The sequence below is a fragment of the Ixodes scapularis genome, unplaced genomic scaffold (genome assembly GCF_016920785.2).
Source record: "Ixodes scapularis isolate PalLabHiFi unplaced genomic scaffold, ASM1692078v2 PGA_scaffold4__175_contigs__length_147842914, whole genome shotgun sequence".
NCBI lineage: Eukaryota > Metazoa > Arthropoda > Arachnida > Ixodida > Ixodidae > Ixodes > Ixodes scapularis.
In genome coordinates, this window is record NW_024609879.1 from 15,434,186 (window position 1) to 15,453,118 (window position 18,933).

The 18,933-nt window shown below is 47.4% G+C and overlaps 1 protein-coding gene across 1 annotated transcript; it reads right to left on the reverse strand.

Annotated features, from left to right (window-relative positions):
- Positions 1–15,341: 15,341 nt before the first annotated feature.
- On the reverse strand, positions 15,342–15,911 carry LOC120846168. Its single transcript, XM_040217853.1, has one exon. The coding sequence runs from the start codon at positions 15,909–15,911 to the stop codon at positions 15,342–15,344; it is 570 nt and encodes a 189-aa protein (XP_040073787.1).
- Between the last annotated feature and the right edge of the window lie 3,022 nt (positions 15,912–18,933).

Sequence of the window (18,933 nt, forward strand, 5' to 3'; positions counted from 1 at the left end):
ATGAAGTATTTTTTAAGTTATTATTTAAACAGTATAATCACCCTCGGCGAAGTGACAAGCACGCTGAAGTGGTTTACCGTGCAAGCCTGTGTCACAAAAGAAGTAAAGACGCCAAAAATATTAAAGCAGGCATATTTTACTCCTTGATGGCTTTCCCCAGCACAAGACTCCAATTAACCGGCAAAAAAAAAATTGCAATTAAAGCATAACTCGAATGATCTGAAAGTTAATCGATGAACTGCCCAGTCCCGATATACGTTAGTTAAGGGCGAAAGGTGATCGGAAAGTCTCGTGAAGGTTGCTAGCCCTCATTAGTAAGAGTATCACGGCGGCCGATGCTGTCTGTGTCGTGGTGCGCATCGTTTGTTTTGGTTGCAAAGTCTACCGTGTTTGAATACAAGATTATTTAGCCAGAAATTTATAGTATTAGCCATTTGACATCCGCGGCCCTCACCGAGAAAATTGAAGCGGGTGAACCCGCACTACCGAGAAAAGCATTTAATAACAGGAACATTGTTGCGTTGCTCGGTTACACTCGTTTATTGTCACGGCAGATATATTAGAACTGTTTGTTTCACTTGTTTCAGTTGTGCTGCCAACGTGCAGTTTGCAGATTTTCACTAGAAGAGACACTCTCTCCTCATCGCAACGCAGTAGATTTGTTCAGACTCCAAAAACCTTACCCACACTATGGAACACTAAAAGGGCAGAGGAACTCAATAGCATGGTAATTTCCAATACAGCGCTAACTTATCTTCATTCTAAATATTTATATTACTGCAAAAGCTAGACGTTAAAAAAAAGCCTAGAAGCTGCGATTTCACAGCCCACAGGAGCAGTATTATGTTATCTGGGTTGGAATTTATTATTTTTTTAATTCCCATGTTGATGAACCGATACATCCATTCTAAAAGAAACAAATATTTAACATAAATATTCCAGTTTAGCCGCAGACAGGCATCAGTCGTGGTGATCCATGCTTTCCAACGTCTGCCTAGAGCAGACGACGCTCCCACAAAAGCGATTATATAAATTTGGGCCGCACGCTGGCAGCACGAATCGATCTTCACTGAAGCACCAAACAGTACTGCATCCTTTTCCGCTAGAAACGTTTTCCCACCGATAGTATGCGACAAAATAAAAGCAAAAATCTACGCCGTCTCGCGCGCGACCTATGAGAGCCTATGGGGCGGCCGTTTTCCTATCCCCGCTTTGATGATGATGATAGCGCGACCGTAGCGCCACCACTAGGTCGATCTCGAGGCCAATATTTATCTGGCAAACAAAACCAGACACGTTTCCGATCCTTTCTCTCCTGCCCGCACCCCCCTCCCCCCCCCCTCCCGAAAAATAAATAAATATAAAAGGCCAGAAGGTCTGTTTGCAATATAGCGCCTGCACGCGCGGATCATAGGGTCAAAAAAGGTCGTAGGAGGGAGAGAAAGAGATAACAGAATGCCGCTTTATGTTCTTTTTCCTGTTCATAACTGAAAGTCCATTTTCACCGAAAAGATAAGTCAAGCCGCGAAACCTCAACTTAAATAGGACGCGGATCGGATGACTAACTCAATACTGCGAATACAAGTGGTTCAGAACAAAAAGCCTCGTTTGGATTCGATTCTCTTTGTCCAAAACCTACTCCGGCCGACTTGGCATTCTTTGAAAACGTCACGACCACTCCACGCGAAGTCGAAGTACGTTTATAGAACGCCGCTTCCTTTTGTTCCTAACTGAAAGTCCATGTTCGCCCAAAAAATAAAAAACGCCCATCGGTAAACCGCAAAGGGGGCAAACACACAGGCATTCTTTGCGAATGCCGCGACCGCCGTGAGCAAAGTCGATTGGAGTTCGCGACAAAGAGAGACGAATGAGAATAAAAGGCAGCTTTGTTTCGTTTCTAAACTTGCATTTGCAGTATCGAGTTATTCATCCGGCCCGCACCCTATTTAAGCTTCGGTTTTGAGGTCTGATTTCCACTCTCCGTCTGTTGCTGCCAGCGGTGCTGCTCAATTTTTATACGAGATGCGGAACAGCTATACAGTGAAGAGGAAAGTAGAGATTGTCGAATGGCATCAAAAGCATGGATCGAATGTGAGTGCAACCGGACGTCACTTCGGCGTGGACCGCAAGCGCGTGAAGGAGTGGGACTCTAAATTCGAAACGTTGCTGCAAGAGTGCCACGGAAGCAAGAAGTTCCGACGATCCATCCACAGCGGCCGCGCCGTTTTCAGCGAAGAAGTCGACGAGGGCCTGATGGATTTTCTGACAACCGAAAGAGCAGCGGGACGCGCGGTGAGTAACCGAAGCCTTCAGGAGCACGCGCGGCAGCTTGCCCGGGAGTTTAGTCTCGGAAACTTTGAGGCCTCCCACCAATACCTCTCCCGATGGAAGGAGCGTTTCAACGTTTCGCTCCGTGTCGCGACAAACGACAGCCAAAAGCTGCCGGAGGACTACGCGGACAGGATCGCCTCATTACGCCGACTCAACGAGTCCGCCTCAACGAGTACACCGACTTCAACATTGGAAACATGGACCAGACCATGGTGAGGATGGACACCCCTGCAACCAGGACAAACAACTTGGTCAACGAGTCCAGCATCCGGATCACCAACACCGGTTGCGCGCGGCGGGGCTTTATGGTTGCCCTGTGCGCCACGGCTGCGGGGATCAAGCTTCCTGCTTTTGTCGTCCTCAAGGAACCTACCGGACGCATTCCACCCAGCGCCTATGATGATGATGATGATGATGATGATTAGGAGTTTATTGGCGCAGCAGCAACGAGGGCCATAATGCGCCAAACTGAACATATTTAGAGCATATTATAACAAAAGTTTACTTTGAGGCTACATATTTACAAATGGTATAAATATTCAGTTTGTTTTAAATAGTCTAAGACACGGCTGAATGGAACTAAAGGTTTATCACCAAGCAAAAAAGAGGGATGAAATGGGAGATGATCCCTAGAAAGTTTGAGAAAACATGATTGACGGAGTGGTTGATGGGACAAACAATGCCAGAAAAATATGCAACACGGTCAGAAGCTCTCCACAATGTTCACATAGTGCAACATCCTCACCACGAAACAGATACTGATGTGTCACATGGGAGTGACCTATTCTTAGACGGCATAGAAGAACCTCCACACGACGTTCCCTGTTGTAAGAGCTCTCTTAAACGCCCAGAACGGGCTTGATAATTTGAAGTTTGTTGTTGCTCTCTGTATCCCATTCCAGCTGCCATTTGAGAAAAATAGATTTCCTCAGAAGTGGTTTCAAGTCTTGGTAAGGTAAGCAATTGAATGTTATAGACGAGCCTCGGGCAGATACGGCCAATTTATCCGCCTCTTCATTGCCCAAAATCCCAATGTGGCTTGGCACTCAGCAGAACTTAATGTCCCGACCGCGTCGCAGGGCGCTATTGATCTTACCATGTAGATGTTGTGCAAGGCGGTTCTTTGTGGGCATCAGGGAGGACACAGCCAATAAGGCACTTTGTGAGTCGACAAAAATTACAGCTTTCATTATACTATTGTCGAGTATATGTTCGACCGCTAGTAAAATAGTATAAAGCTCTGCAGTGAAAATGCTTGGCCTACAGTCAACTTGTGTGGCTTTGCTGTAGGAGGCGGAATAGAAAGCACACCCTACAAAAGACAACGATTTGGACCCATCTGTATAAAACTCCAGGTAGTCTGCATATTTTTGTTGCAAGGAGAGGAACTCCTGCCGGAGGATTTGTGGTGAAATGACCTTCTTACTGTATTTTGCAAATGACCAGTCACAGAAAATCGGCAGAACATCCCATGGAGCAACCCTATGAGTGTTTTTAAGCAAGGGAATCTCATGGAGGGGGATATTAAGGGGTTGACAAGTACTTTGCAAACGGAGGCTTAATGGTCTAACAATGCTCGGCTTATTTTCGAAAAGCTGTGAACTTCTGCAAGTATGAAGGGCACTGTAGGAGGGATGTTTTGGATCTGAAAATACTTTGTAAGCATAAGAGACGCTGAGGTACTGCCTCCGTTTCTCAAGGGACATTTGATGCGTATCAGCATACAAACTCTTCACAGGAGATGTGCGAAATGCACCTGCAGAAAGTCGTAGTCCAAGGTGGTGTACTGGGTCAAGCATCTTAAGAGCGGATGGCCGCGCTGACCCATATACTACTGCACCATAGTCGAGGCGGGATCGAACTAAGGAGTTATACAGTCGTAGGAGACGGCGCCTATCAGCACCCCACGACATCTGCGATAGCACTTTTAGGATGCTTGATGACATCAAGCATTTCCGTTTCAAATTCTTCAGATGGGGTACAAAGGTAAGTTTCTTGTCAAAAATAACACCCAAAAATTTGTGTTCTTGTTGGACTGATATCTCAATGCTATTAGGATGCAAGGAAGGATCAAGAGACAATCCTCGGCGTAATGAAAAAGGAACGCAGACTGTTTTTTCAGGAGAAAATTTGAAGCCATTTTCGTCTGCCCACTTACACATTCTATTGATTGTAAGCTGCAATTGTCGTTCACAACTGGAAAGGTTACAGGAAGACACAGAAATTTGCACATCATCCACATATAGAGAGTAAGTTACTGATGATGGCATAACCTTAGCTAGACTGTTTATCTTTACAGCAAAGAGGGTAACGCTCAACACTCCTCCTTGAGGAACACCATTTTCTTGAGAAAAAAACATCTGACAGTGTGGAGCCCAATCGGACTTGAAAGGTTCTTTCGCTGAGAAAGCCCTGTATGCACTGAAGCATGCGGCCCCGTACACCACAGTTGTACAAGTCACGAAGTATTCCATACCTCCATGTGGTATCATATGCTTTGTGTAAATCAAAAAACACCGAGACACAATGCTGCCGGTGTATAAATGCCTCACGTATAGCGGTCTCTAGGCGAACCAAATGATTGGCGGTCGCTCGTCCCTCCCGAAAGCCGCACTGGTTTACATCAAAAAAATTCTCAGTCTCTAAGAAATGGACAAGACGACGATTCACAAGCCGTTCATAAGTCTTCCCTAAGCAACTTGTGAGTGCGATGGGACGATAGCTCGTAGGAATGGAAGGGTCTTTCCCAGGTTTCAAAAAAGGGATTATGTGGGCATGTTACCAGCAACGAGGAAAGGCAGCAGCTTGCCATAGATGATTAAAGAAAGTTAACAGACCGTTCATAGATTCAGGGGACAGTTTCCTCAACATTTCATAGTGGAGTCTGTCTGGCCCTGGTGCAGACTGCTTCTTTGCACCAAGAGCGACTTTGAGTTCACACATTGTGAATGGTCTATTGTAAAAAAATTAACCACCCTCCGACATCGAGATGGGCTGCTTTTCAACAGTCGACTGGAACTTCTTGAATTTTTCGCTAAAATTAGAGGAGTTACTAATAAGATGGAAATGCTCCCCAAGAACATTTGCTTGATCTTTCAGCGATACAGAGGGGAAAGAAAACAGAGGAGTTTGGAAAGATTGGTAATCTCCTCTAACTTTCCGCAGGCGATCCCAAACTTCTTTAGCTGGGACAAAACTATTTAGAGAAGATGTATATTTTTCCCATGATGTCCTCTTTGCCTGTTTCCGTGTCCAACGTGCTTTGGCCCTACATTTTTTAAATTCAATCAGGTTCAAAGCAGTGGGATAACGGCAAAATATACTCCATGCCTGGTTCTGTTTCCTGCAAGTGACTGTGCAGTCCTCATTCCACCAGGGTTTGCACCTCTGCACCCCGCGCCTATTGCGCGCTAAAAATTCCAGGTATTGTATTCCTTTTTTACTTTCCAGTTCTTTTATCTGCATTCATATGCTTAAAAACAAACCGACTTTTATTAGGCTGTTGTTCCTAATCGTCGATTACATCTATTGCAGCGAACGTGCGAGTAACGTGCTCAAAGAACAGCTGGATGACATCTCCTCTGCTTGCACAATGGGTCACAAGAGTCTGCGGGCCCAACAGGGATGACGTACGGCGTCTTCTTGCGTTGGACCAGGCACCGATCCACAAGACCGAGGCGGCTCAAAAGGCCTTCAGCGAGATGGACACCGATGTCGTCTCGATTCCCGGAGGATGCACGTCAATCCTGCAGCCTGCCGATGTGTCATGGATAAACCTGTTCAAGGATCACCTCCGAGGCATATGGGCCAAATTCATGAGAGTGGGAGCAACGACACCGAAGGGGAACCTGAAAAAGCCCTCCCGACAAGACGTCATCACTTTCGTGGCGGAGGCATGGGCCACGGTGTCGGAAGAGACTGTCTATCACTCTTTCAAGAGATGCGGCCTCTCCACTGCACTTGACGGCTCGGAAGATGGTGAGCTGAACGAGCGACTGGTATCCGCCAAACAAGCTGCACCTGCGGCGCTGGAGCCGGAACAGCGAGAGGGGATGGAAGACGAAGCCATCAACATTCTGTTCGACTCCAACAGTGATGCATCATTTGACGGTTTCAACGAGGACGACGAGTAAATAAAGATTTGCTCGTACACCCAGCGCAAACGTTTTCTTCCTATTTTTCCGCGCTTCGTTTATCTCGGGCGGCATGCCAGACGCACTGTCGACAACGCAGCCAGCCACTCTACGTGGCACCTTACGCAAGCCGCGATATCTGTAAAAGAAAACACTGTTGTTATTGTTGAGCGTTGAAACGCCGTTAGAGCTGTAGGCGATCGAAGCCTCTTTCGAGCTTTTTTTCTCCCACTCCCCTTCCCCCAACATGGCGCTGGAAACAAAGCGTCATCTTCCTTTCCCAAAGCATCACCCCCCCCCCCCCCCCCCCACACACACACACACAAGCCAACCGGGCGCCGGCGCAGAGCGTAACCGGTGGCTGCATTCTGAGAACAACCAATGGCTGCGCTCCGCGTCGGTGCCCAATTGGCCTTGGCTGCCCGCAGCTCCGGTTGTACTGCCACAGAAAGTCGTCCCGCAGCCGTTGTGCGCACGCACGAACTTGAAGGTCATTAAGTTTGTGCGTGCGCACGCTTCCCGCGGCAACAGTCGCGCCCGCGGAGAGAGTCTTTTTATGGTTTTCGCTTTTGTCATCTTATTTTTGCTTTTGTACTGGGTTCGTTTTACGCGTCGGTTAAAGGCTGCCGGTTTGCTTGGTTCCGAAGTCGAAAAGGAAGCGGGGACCCGCTTTCCTTTCGGCTTTCGTCACCTTTGCTCGGTCACTGTGGCTTTTTGCAATTTTTCTTTTCTTTTTCTCTTTTTTTTTCGATGATTCTCTTCTCTTTTTTTTCCGTTCACGTTGGGCCGAAGGCTGCAGCGGTCGTGGCTTCGAATTGCGCTTGCTCGGAGGAGGCGGAAACGAGCTACCCGCGAAGCAGTGGATTTTGCTTGACAGTAAAATGAGTCGCAAGTAAGATACCAACCCGAGATTTGAGTTCAGTTAACCTCCTGTCTAGCTTCGCTATACACAGACAAAAAAAATCACATTTTTAAACTTTTTCGAAACTTTTTGAGCTCGGTACCCGAGCCATGGCCCACCCCACAATTTTTTAGAATTTCAGGCAGTGGGGGGGGGGGGGGGGGGGGGGGGGGGGGGGGTTGACTCGGGATATTACAGTAGGCAAACCTCGAAAGATGAGGTCAAGTCATCTCTCCACAAAATTGAATCGGTGAGCTAAATTTTAATAATTTATGGTCAAGTACAATCTAACGTTGGTCGGCTTGAACCCAGAAAATGCCTTGTTTACCTAATGTCTTCTTCTTGTTACTTTGTGCAGCAACAAACAAGTCACGCCCTCGCTCTATAATCAAAGTTGCGCCCAATGCTGGTGCATCAACTTTTAAGAAAAGACAAGAAAATTACCCCTACTAAAACACAAAAATAACTGTGATGTCTTATACCCTAGTTACACGGGCCGTTTTAACTGTAGTTAAGCGTAACCGCGGTTAGCTTAACCGCAGTTACCCGCTGTTACACGGCAAACCTAACTGTGGTTGGCCGCTAACCGCAGTTAGCGCAAACTGAGCTTGGCAACCTCAGTTAGGGCTCATAACTGACAAGATGGCAGCGCCCGCAGCAGCAGCGAAGTCGCAGCGCTCGAAATCGGCGCAACCGGGCAAGAAGCGCATTAATTGGCCGGTTGCAATCACCGAGGCCCTCATCAGGATTTGGGAGGACAATTTGCAAGCGTTGCGCTCGAATACGAGAAACGCGGCCATCTACGCCGCAATGGCAGAGCAGCTGAACGCCGGGGCCGGGCTTCGGAGTGGCGAAGAACCGTACACGGGAAAGCAAATTCGCCAGAAGCTGGAAAACCTGAACAAACAGTACCGGTGAGTGATGCTTGTGACGATGCACTTCAGATGTTAGCTTTGTTGCGAGACTTGTAATTACGGCGGCGGTCCCGTGTTATGTAGGCTGCTTGACGCACCGGTGCCGGCTCCCTACCTGCCGCAACCACCGGTTCGCGTAGTCCCTGAGTATTTTGTTTCCTCTTAATATATCCAGTCAGGGTTACTAATTATGTTGCACTAGCTCGATAAAATAATGAATTGATAATTTTTGCGCGATTAAATGGAAGTTTTCTGTTCTCAAAGCTACATCCAGTATGGTTGTTGACAAATACATTTTGAAGAGTTTGTTACAGATTTTCAAGCCCTATCATTGCTGGAGCACAAATTTATGCTGCAGCAATATTGCAGACGTTGTTTGCTGTGAGGTTTCGTTCTCTGAAAAGTACTTGTCATATTTCCCATTCCGCATCTGTATTTTTTCTTAAATGTTGATTGAAAACATTGATTCTTTCAAGGAAGCTGAAGCAAAGTGGCACGACCACCGGATCCAAAGGTGTTGAGTGGCCCTTCTACTGGCAACTCCATAATTTCCTGGGGTCCCTGCCCATCAATAATGAGTTCCTGGCGGAGGAAAATGTCGAGGTAAATTGCAACTCCTAGACTAAAAGCAGAGGGTGGAAAGAGCTTACTAGTTAGATTATATCTACAGATGCCGTGAACATTGTCTTCAGACCTGAGGATCAGGCTTCAAACCAAGGGGCTCCAAAGGTCCTAATGTCTTCCAACTTGCAAACTTTTCACGTTGACAAATTTTGCTGTTCTCAAGCCTTCGCATTTATTTTGTCAAGAAACTCAATGAGTTTTGAACTGCAACCTCGTTAGTACGATAGATTTGATAATGTATCAGTCAGGCATGTAACTAACGAAGCCCAGGAGGCCCAAGTGCCCCCCATCAGTTTTACTGAGACCTCCTCTCTCTCTTTCCCCCCCCCCCTAGACCAAAGCCTGGCTGCATGCCTAGTATCAGCCTCAACTGGAGCACACCATCATACGCTTGTTTTAGGGGTGCTGGCCTAGTGGCATTCAGTGCAACTGATTAGCCACGTCACCATACGCTTCTTTTAGGGGTGCTCGCCTAGTGGCAATCGGTGCAACTGATTAGTCCCGTAAAAATGGTTCCAATGCAGTGCGTTGATAGCCGCGTCCCAATAGAGCGACAGATAGCAACAAACAACAGCGACACACGACAACGAGCGACAGACGACACCGACGGACAGCCTGTTTGTCGGAGTCCGCCGTCCCACCTGGCGGACAAGACGCAGAACACGGGGGCAAGGAAACTTTTTCCTAGTGGGACTGGAGTTGTCAGCAAAACACTTCAAAATACACAGACAAACAGAATCTGGCGACGTGGTTTTCGTGTTTTGCTCTTTGGGCATAAAACGCGCCGACAAACACGGTTAAAGTGGAGACAATCATTTTATTTCTTGATTAAAGCTTCCGCTTCTCTTCATTTGCCGTTGGCGACTTTCCGTAAACAGTCATGACAATCGACACCACACTTTTTCCGAACTAGAAATACCCGAATCGTTTCTTTTTTGGGCCGTTCGAGGCATTCTAGGTGAGCGCCACGGAATTTCTTGCTGATTTTGAGGATGTTTATAACTTCATATTCAAATGGTCGAGGTCAGGCGCTCTTTGGTGGACAATACGGCATCCTGATTATCACAGAACGTGACCACAAGTCTCTCGTCTGCCGGAATGGCTTGCCGCGAAACGTCGTGTCCTACCTCGTGGTGAGCGGCCTCTTTGGTCAGTCCTCGAACATGGGTGTAGCCATCCTGATGCAGGGGCGTAGACTTCGGCATCTTGAAGCACCACCTCGCGCACCAAGTTTTCGCGAGCAAAACCAGCCACAGCGAATTCCCTTTTGCAACACGATCGCCCGGCACCAGCCAGCAAGCCGCGCCCGCGACCACTACGTGCAATCGAGAGACCGGAACTGCGCAGCCGGGAACGAGGAATGGCCGCCAAGGGCTTCTTGTTCCGGGAGGAAGGGTAGAAGGGTGGCAAGGGAGGCAACAGAAGGCATAAACGGGCGAGGAGGATAAGTTTGTCTCTGAGAGATGTTCCTCAGTGGGACTGCTTGCTGCGCTTCAAGTCCAACGACAGACAAGAACTCGTCCGTCGTCGATCGTTTGTCGGTGCTTGTCGGCGAATGTCGCGGGTGTTGGTCGTTGCAGTGGGACAGCCTCGGCGACACGGAACTTTGTGGTGTCGCCGGACAAAAAACGGTGTTTGTCGCTCTAGTGGGACGAAGCTATGATGGACTACGGTAGCTCTTCAGATAAGATTTTGTGGAAACATTGCCTTTTCTTATGTTTTAGCGTGTCTTTGTGCTGTGCCCTGCATTACACCGCTTGTCTCTAAAATGAAATAATAGAACCATTCCAATCGTTGCATTGTTCACCACAGCATGCTTAACATACCAGGTGTTTTTTTTTTATTTGCACCATATTTTCAAATAAAGAGCAGCAATATGTTGGTGGGACTGCCCCAAAAGAGCTAGGAAAGGTGCCGAGATTAGTTCTTATTTGCTTCAAGCCTGCCCAGCAGTCCAGGAACAAGGATAAGTTGTGTGAAGAACGAGAACCAACCCACAATCGCCGCCTCTGTGGGAAGCAGAGACAAGTGATTTGATAGACCTGCTATTGCAAAATTATTGATTATTATTTCATCACACATGGATGCTACAAACTACTGGGATTGCTTTTTGAGCGGCTTCACATTAAAACTACAACGGCTCCTAAATCATGTAGTCACAATGGTAGCACTGCTACTCTGCAGGCCTACAAGTACCTGTTAGTTTATAGGGTATATGAGGTATGGGTATGAGGTCAGACAGAAGCGTCTGACCGGACATAGTGAGTCGGGAGTGGCCTCCAGTTACAACAGTCGATAACCCTGTACCTGCAGTTTACCCTGAGCCAATGCTCAGGGTAAACTGCAGGTACAGGGTTATTGACTGTTGTAATTGGAGGCCAGTACGGGTAAATTGCAGGTACAGGGTTATTGACTGTTGTAACTGGAGGCCACTGCCGACTCACTATGCCAGGTCAGACGCTTCTGTCGCGTCCGATGGATTGTGCAGCCCTTGGTTGCCATAGCACCTGATATTAGCACTCTTTTGCAGGCGGTCGTAGCGCAGGCGGTCGTAGCGCTAAACCAGAATTTAGCCTTCATGCTACAGCACCTACACAGTATACATTGCTAGAAGGCAAATTTGGGGGTTTTACGTGCCAAACGAACGACGGGCATCTGGCACGCCCCAGCGGAGGACTGAGGATTATTTTGGACCACCTACGGATCTTTTTGACGTGCAACCGAAAGCTCGGTCACACGGTGCCTTCTCCGCAATAAGCCTCCGTCAGATTGCGGGCATCTCGGCCGGGATTCGAACCCGCCACATGGGGATCCGTAGGCCAGCGCTCTTGCCCCGGAGACACCGAGGCGGCGTATACATTGCTGCATGCCACACCATTCCCTCAACATATAATATTAAGGGGACTCCAACCTATGCTAGAAACAATGCATGACAGTAACTTTTGGTATTATGGGACGCCACGGCTCTTGCCCATGCCCCATCGCTTTTGTACAGCGCTCTTATACGTCTCCTTTCCGGGTGCTGAATTACAACCCAAGGTACAGACTGTATGGTTCAAATCGCTAGCCAGCTTTTAACTGGCTCGTGCTGGTGCTGGTGGCCTGTAACGTTGGCTCTGGTCCAGTGTAGTGTGAGGCAAAGCATAGCTGGGTGCACTATTTTGAAAAAGTTAGGTTGGTATACAGTATGCAGGCCACAGATTGTGCAGTTAGGATGCTCGGGTCAAGCTGCAGCCGGGATTGAGTTGTGTTAGGAGAAATTTTGTTGTGGCGTGATATCGACGTGTTGTCTTCGCTGTTTTGTCATACACAGGTGCCACTAGTTGATGAGATTGCAGATGATGCCGAGGTGGTTGTCTCGTGGGACCAGGTCAACGACAATGACGATATGCCTCACGAGGACTGCACCATGCCTGGAAGTGGCAATGAATCTGCGCTGGCTCATTCCCCAGGCTCGCAGAGTGTGGGCCTGACTGATGGTGCAAGCCCCAGCAGCAGCTACTTAACCACTAGTGGCAGCAGTGGCAGCAGCGGTACAAGTACTAGCTTTGCCACGAGGAAAAACAAAAGCCGCAAGCGGCCAGCTGCCTCCCTTATGCAGCAGCTCCTCACCATGCATTCCGAAGAGACAGAACGAGCTGCAAAAATGGAGAAAAAAAGGCTGAAGAGGCAGAAGGAGCTGCTGTGGCTGCAAAAAGAGTCAAACGATATGCAGGCTAGCATGCTTCGAATGATGGAAGCATACTTTGAATCGAAAAAAAAATAAAAAGTAGGGCTATGTTGCCAAAGGGTCACAAGACGAGCTAAACTTTTGGGACTATAACGAATGGGATTTCTGATGCTAAAGCTTGCGCCCACTCGCATGCACCACTTGTTAAAGCTTGCGGTTGGTGCGCAGCCGTCAGGAGCAGACGAATGCTCATGATTGTAGCGCCTTTTGCTGTTCCTGCAGACTTGGGGAAAACTGGGATAACGAAAATATCCTTGTTTTTTTAAGGTTATGGCAATGACTCAATTTGATGGATGAAAGGTGTACAAACATTCTTGTGGGAAAGCTGGGTGGCTATGAAGTTCTCATTACTCATGGAACATCAGGTTCTCTGATGGCAATACACGAGGGATGCATTAATAGCAGCTACTGAGTGTTTGTTTGGTCCACAGGCTGACATATTTAGCACGGATGAACAACACTCTTCCACATGAGGCCACAACGTAACTGCACTCAATGGGTCGTCTCCATTGTATCTTGACAAGAATGTCGTTAAAACTGGTCGTAGAATCAGTGAAACGCACCTTAAAAAAATATTTGTCGTTTGTCGTATCAAGTGCACCTTGACTGTAGTGCAAGAGCAGGTCAGCAGTTGTAGGAACCCATCTTGACAGTGGTCTGCCCTGCTGACGCAATTCTTTACATTGATTCGTTTGTAATAAACTTTCTCTTGAATCGAGACGCCCCTGGCGCCTTGATTCAGTGAGAAGATTCCACGAAATGAATTCTGGATACCAGTTAGCACCTTAGTTTCGGTTTCAGTTTCAGATATTTGCCATAATTATTGTGTCCAGACGAAACTTGCTGCTTGTGTTTTCGCGGCTGAGGCATTTTGCACGAGTGCAATACTGTATGCGTTTCCAAACAATTTCAAAAAGCGCTGGCCACTGCATTACTGGTTCCCAGCTTGCCAGATTTTGGGCAAAAGTAAGCAAACTTAAAACACTGAAGTACAAGCATCCCGGCTTGCCGGCCTTGGTCAGTCATAACGACGGACAGACATTCAAAGCAAGCCACCCAGCCACTGACAAAGGCCTTGGCGATGGTGTCTGCTCTAGTGTTGGGAATCTGGACGGCTCCTGGCCACCGTGTATACCAATCTATGCAGGTGAGCAAATAGGTTGATCTTTGAGATGGTGATAGGGACCCCACTATGTCCGTGAGCACATGCTTAAAACATGCGTTAAGCAGCGGGAATGACTGAAGCAGCACACTTATGTGTCAGTCTATGCACATTGGCACTAAACAAATCTGCAAGTCCTGAGATGAACATCGGCATTGATTGTGGGTCAGGCGTAATGCTCAAGAGCCGCTGCATTGCTCGGATGCCAGGGTGGCTTGAATTGTGAAGGAGGTGAAACAGTCAGTGCACTTGTAATTAGATTGTACATATGTTCGGGGAATGTTACATGTGCTGCTGTTAATGAAATATGCATGCAGAGTTGGACAAGCTGCAATAATGACGACTTTGAAAAGCAGTCAAACCAAAAACCTTGTACCAAGAATAATTCAGATCTCTATTATGCTTTGAATATATGTGAGACTCCCCAGATCATTTCCTTTATGCATGTTCCTTCGTCCCAGTTTGAGTGTTGAGCATGTCGGGTAATGCTACAATGATCACAATGTGGAAATATACTCAAGTCATTAAAAAAAAAGTATATTCATTCACAAAAAAATCAAGTCGCAAAGTCAGGATTTCCTCGGAACACTTTAAGATTTAGACCTACTTTGGTTCCAAAGCGGCCACGCTTTGCTGTGGCCGCTTTGGAACCAAGGTAGAGAGAGTAGTGCGGCTGCGTCTCTGCTCTGCTCTCTGCACCTTGGTTCTAGGAGCGCCAACCACGTAGCATCACGGTAGGCTCCAATGATACTTGCCGCACGCTCAGATATTCCCTCTCATACAGTTCGCGATAGTACCATCTCAAACAGCACAACACAGCAGGGCCGCACAGGCACAGAAGCCAGCCATACCAAACTGTTCAGTTTGCGGCATTCCTAACTTCCACTCCTGATGGCTCCTCCACGCTGGTGAAGCGGACTGGCTGGGGCCGGTTCTTGTCGTCGCTCCGCACCGTGTTGAGCCAGTTCTTCTCACAGCGATCATTTAGCTGCTCACATATGTTGTGGAGCACACAGCACGCGCGAACAATGGTGTTCACACTCTCGATGTCCGATTCCAGTCCCTTGTGAAGGATTCGAAACCGCGCCTTGAGCCGACCAAATGCGTTCTCTACGACTCTCCTGGCACTGGAGAGACGGTAGTTAAAAGCCTGTGTGGGGGACCCAGCACTACCAGGCTGCGGGAAGGGTTTCATCATGTGGCACTGCAGAGGGAAAGCCTGATCTGCGAGAAGGACAGGGCCAACAGAGATCCCTTCAAAGGTTTCGGCTTCTGACTGAAACAGATCGCCAGCCAGGACGCCCGGAAGCCGTGAGCGCTGGAATACAGCTGAGTCATGATTCCTCCCAGGTGATCCAACGTTTGTGTACAGGAACCTGTATGCGTGGTCGGCTACGGCCAAAAGAATGGTGGAATACCACCCCTTATAATTATAATAGTCTGAGGCATGATCCTTCGGAGGGCACACCTCGAGGTGGCAGCCGTCCAAGGCGCCCACCCCTTGAGGGAAGCCTGCAACTGCTGCAAATTGGCGCAGGTGTTCAGCCTAGTCATTGGGTCGAGGGAACTTGACGAACCGTGGTTCAATGCGCTGCACCAGAACTTCACAAAATTCTCTGAAAATTATGTTGACGGATGACCGGCTGACGCCGAAAAGATTTGCGACAGTTCTGTCTTCTGCCGAGGTCGCCAGGCGATACAAGGCAATAGCCACACGCTTCTCCAGAGGGATAGCTTGACGCATGTTGGTGTTGTTTCGTCTCATACACTCGCATACGCTTACTACGTACCGGAAGGTGCTGCGGTCTAGGCGGAAGTTCTCCCTAAACGTGCTCTCAGGAAAGTACGGGAGCGTTGTCTCGTACCAAGACCTGGCACGGGGATACGCCCACACATGCCGCTCGCGGGAGCAGAGTCGCGCAGCCGCTAGCACAAGCCGGTTGCGCCGTCTCTCAGCGCGTTTCTGCTCAGAGAGCAGTTCGTCGATCTCGGCGAGTACACTTTGCTCCAGCATACGTCGCCGTTGAAGCACGGCTTGATGAGCGGCGAACATCGACCAGAAGTTGCATTCGTCCTCATCGTCCAGCACAGGATTGTTGAGAGTGCTCAACGCCATTCCACGTTACGGCGTGCAGATGCAAACCTCACTGACGGAGGGGAATACAATACACAGCAACGTGGCTCCGACGAAGATACGAAGCACGTGAGACCAAAGCGACAGAAACAAAGCCGGTCAATGGTCAACCTGAGCTACCCTACCTGAGCAAACCGGAAGCCGGAAGCGATGGATTGTTTCGGCTGTCGTGTCGGCTAACCAATTTAAAGCAGTCGATCACTACCAGTGTTTGTATTTTACCGAAAGCTGAACAGCTAAACGAACATATTTGACCACGAACTGTCTTAAATAACCACAAACTGATTATAACTTGAATCAACTTTTGAAACTAATGTTTTCTTTTTAAAGTTCAGTCGCATAAATCATGAGTATATCTTCGCCTGGACGGCAACCACGTGATCGTCCACATAGGCTGACTGAGAAGAGGACTTCCGTGTAACACACGCGCACCGCGGTTACCGGTAACTGCAGTTAGCGCCCGTAACCATAGTTTGCCGTAACTGCAGTTAAGGGTGCCCGTGTAACTGGGTATTACTCGTGTTGTTGTATATCTATCTCTCCAATTCGTACTGATCGAAGATACAGTTTTCTGAAACACTGAGCTTGGCTACGACGGAAACTGTCCCCTCTCCTCACTAAGCTTTTTAGAATAGTCTTTACTGACACCTAAGATCCTTGTCTGAAAGGTGTCCTTGAAATTACCTCGGCATACTGAATTAGTGAAAAAGCTAATGCACAACAAGCATATGGTTATTAGCAGAGTCCTGCATATCCACTAATTATCTGCAGAACATCAGTGTATATCCGTAGTCAACTGGCGGATTGTGGATCGGATGTTACTATCCGCTGGACCAGATATATATTTTTTCTTTCTAGGCGGCCCATAAATATGTGCAACCACTAGCCTTCGACGGATTGGCGGAATAGCATGTGCTACATCTTGGCACATATTGTTGATTGGCTAGGACAGGGCCATAACCAGGGGGGGGGGACGGGTTAGGTTAGGTTAGGTTAGGTTAGGTTAGGTTAGGTTAGGTTAGGAGAGGAGAGATAGCCAAGAGGAGCGCTGCCCTAGGTAGGAACATGTGGTGACGTTATGTTCCACTTTTGGCGCGCACGTTTAAAAGCTGTAAACTATAACAAGTCGAGTGCCGTAAATAATGTGCAAAACAATATTTTCTTGCGCAAAATTTATTATGTCATATTTGTAACTTTTTTAGGTTAAATCTCTTTTTCCTTTTCAGTGTCTCTTGGCACAGTTGCAGTTATGTGTAAGTCTTTGTTTGATTTTGATTTCTTCAATTTCTAATGGTTTTGTAGCCGGAATAGACCAATTTCACCATCCAATTTGGTTACACTGCCGCAATGCACCAAGGCAACTTCAGTTTCTGCATTTGCAACAATCTCATTGGAGCTCTGCATGTGCAGAGCACGAGACGGCACGAACCGTCTCTTTTACTGCCTCTTGTGGATGAAAGTAATAGCGGCTTCACGCATGCATCGGACGCTTGGTGATATCGGTCTATTATGAAGCTCATAGTCGGACGGGAAAAATGTGTCACAGTGGCAGAGCACTATGTCGAAAAATAGTAAAAGAACCTACTTTCACATAATTTCTCACTATTTTTTGGTACTAAAATCAGCCCAAATACTTAATGGACACCCCTCGCATGAAAGGAATCTTTTTGTTTGTATGAGTGTGTTGTAACCAGAAAGCAAAACCCAATTCTGAATCCATGACAATAAAGAAATTATGTTTTTCTTCTATTGCAGAATTGTATTGTAGCATCCTGTCAAATGCTCCCAGACATTACAATCCTGGAGCATATAGATAATAAGAGGGCAAATAAAATCACGAAGCTTCAATCAAAGATTATTTCTTGGCGCATCATAGCCTTATACTTAATTTCAGCTTAAGTACAGACGCAGCCGATACTACGAGCTGATGGGACCAATCAGACAGCGTCAAAGGCACACAGTCACTCTGTTCGCCATTTTTCTGTGAGTGTTCAATCGTCGCTAAACCAATCATAAGCAGAAGAAGCCCAGTGACTTGCACTTTTGACGCTGTTTTATTGGTCCCTTTAGCTCATAGCATATGCTGCGTCTGGACTCAAGCTGGAACGAAGTATAGTAGTTGCTGTTGCGCCACAAAGCTCCAATCTACTACTAAAGTCTCGAGTCTTTTTTCAGCCATGCGAGATTCTTCTTCACACTGCCATTGTATGGAGCATTACGTTTTTTTCCCCCTTTGTTCGTAGTGTGGTGGGCGTAGCAGTGTAGTGTTGTGGTGGGTGCCGTACGTAGCATGCGGTCGGCGAAAGTCTTGTGGGAGGGCCGTGTTTAACCAAGCGTGTCAATAAAGTTTAGTCAGCTACCTTTGAGACGTATTGTGTTGGCCTCCTTTCCCGGTCGGCCATTTCATTCTTACACTATATGACCTCGATAAGTTCTTCAACACAACACAAGACCTCGTGTTGCTTTGTCCTTCCTTCTCGCCAGTCTCGAGGTTTTGTCTAAAATGTTGGCCTCGATGTTCTTCAAGACCTGAACAATAGCGTGACCTCGAAGTTAAGGAGTAAGGCCCCTGGTCATACATAAAAGGAGCTGCGCATCGTGGCATGGCATCAATATCTTTCCGGAAACAGCGCAGATTTCAGATTCAGGTGAGACCATATTTCTCTTTTTTTATGTCATCTCCAAAGAAAGTTTTTTGGCATAGAGTGTAATGAGTATTTTTTTTTCTGACCAAATGTTAGTTTAGGAATAATAAGATCCATCTGGTTATTCCTACTTCTTTATGGACTGCATAATCTAATTCTTGTTGACAGTTTTTTTCTGCTATTTTATTGCTTTTCAATACCTGTCCGATCAACTTTAAAGCGCTTTCGACCCTGGTTCAAAACAATTGGACCATGTGTTTTCTTGTGGAGCGCCCGGAATATATATTTTCCGGCTCTCTAGGCAGCGTATAGCCCCAGGTAGAGTAATAATCTTTTTCTTCCGCTATTCTCCAGCACCA

Excerpts from the sequence above, each read along its gene's own strand:
- LOC120846168 (XM_040217853.1), bottom strand. The coding sequence starts at position 15,911 with ATGGCGTTGAGCACTCTCAACAATCCTGTGCTGGACGATGAGGACGAA.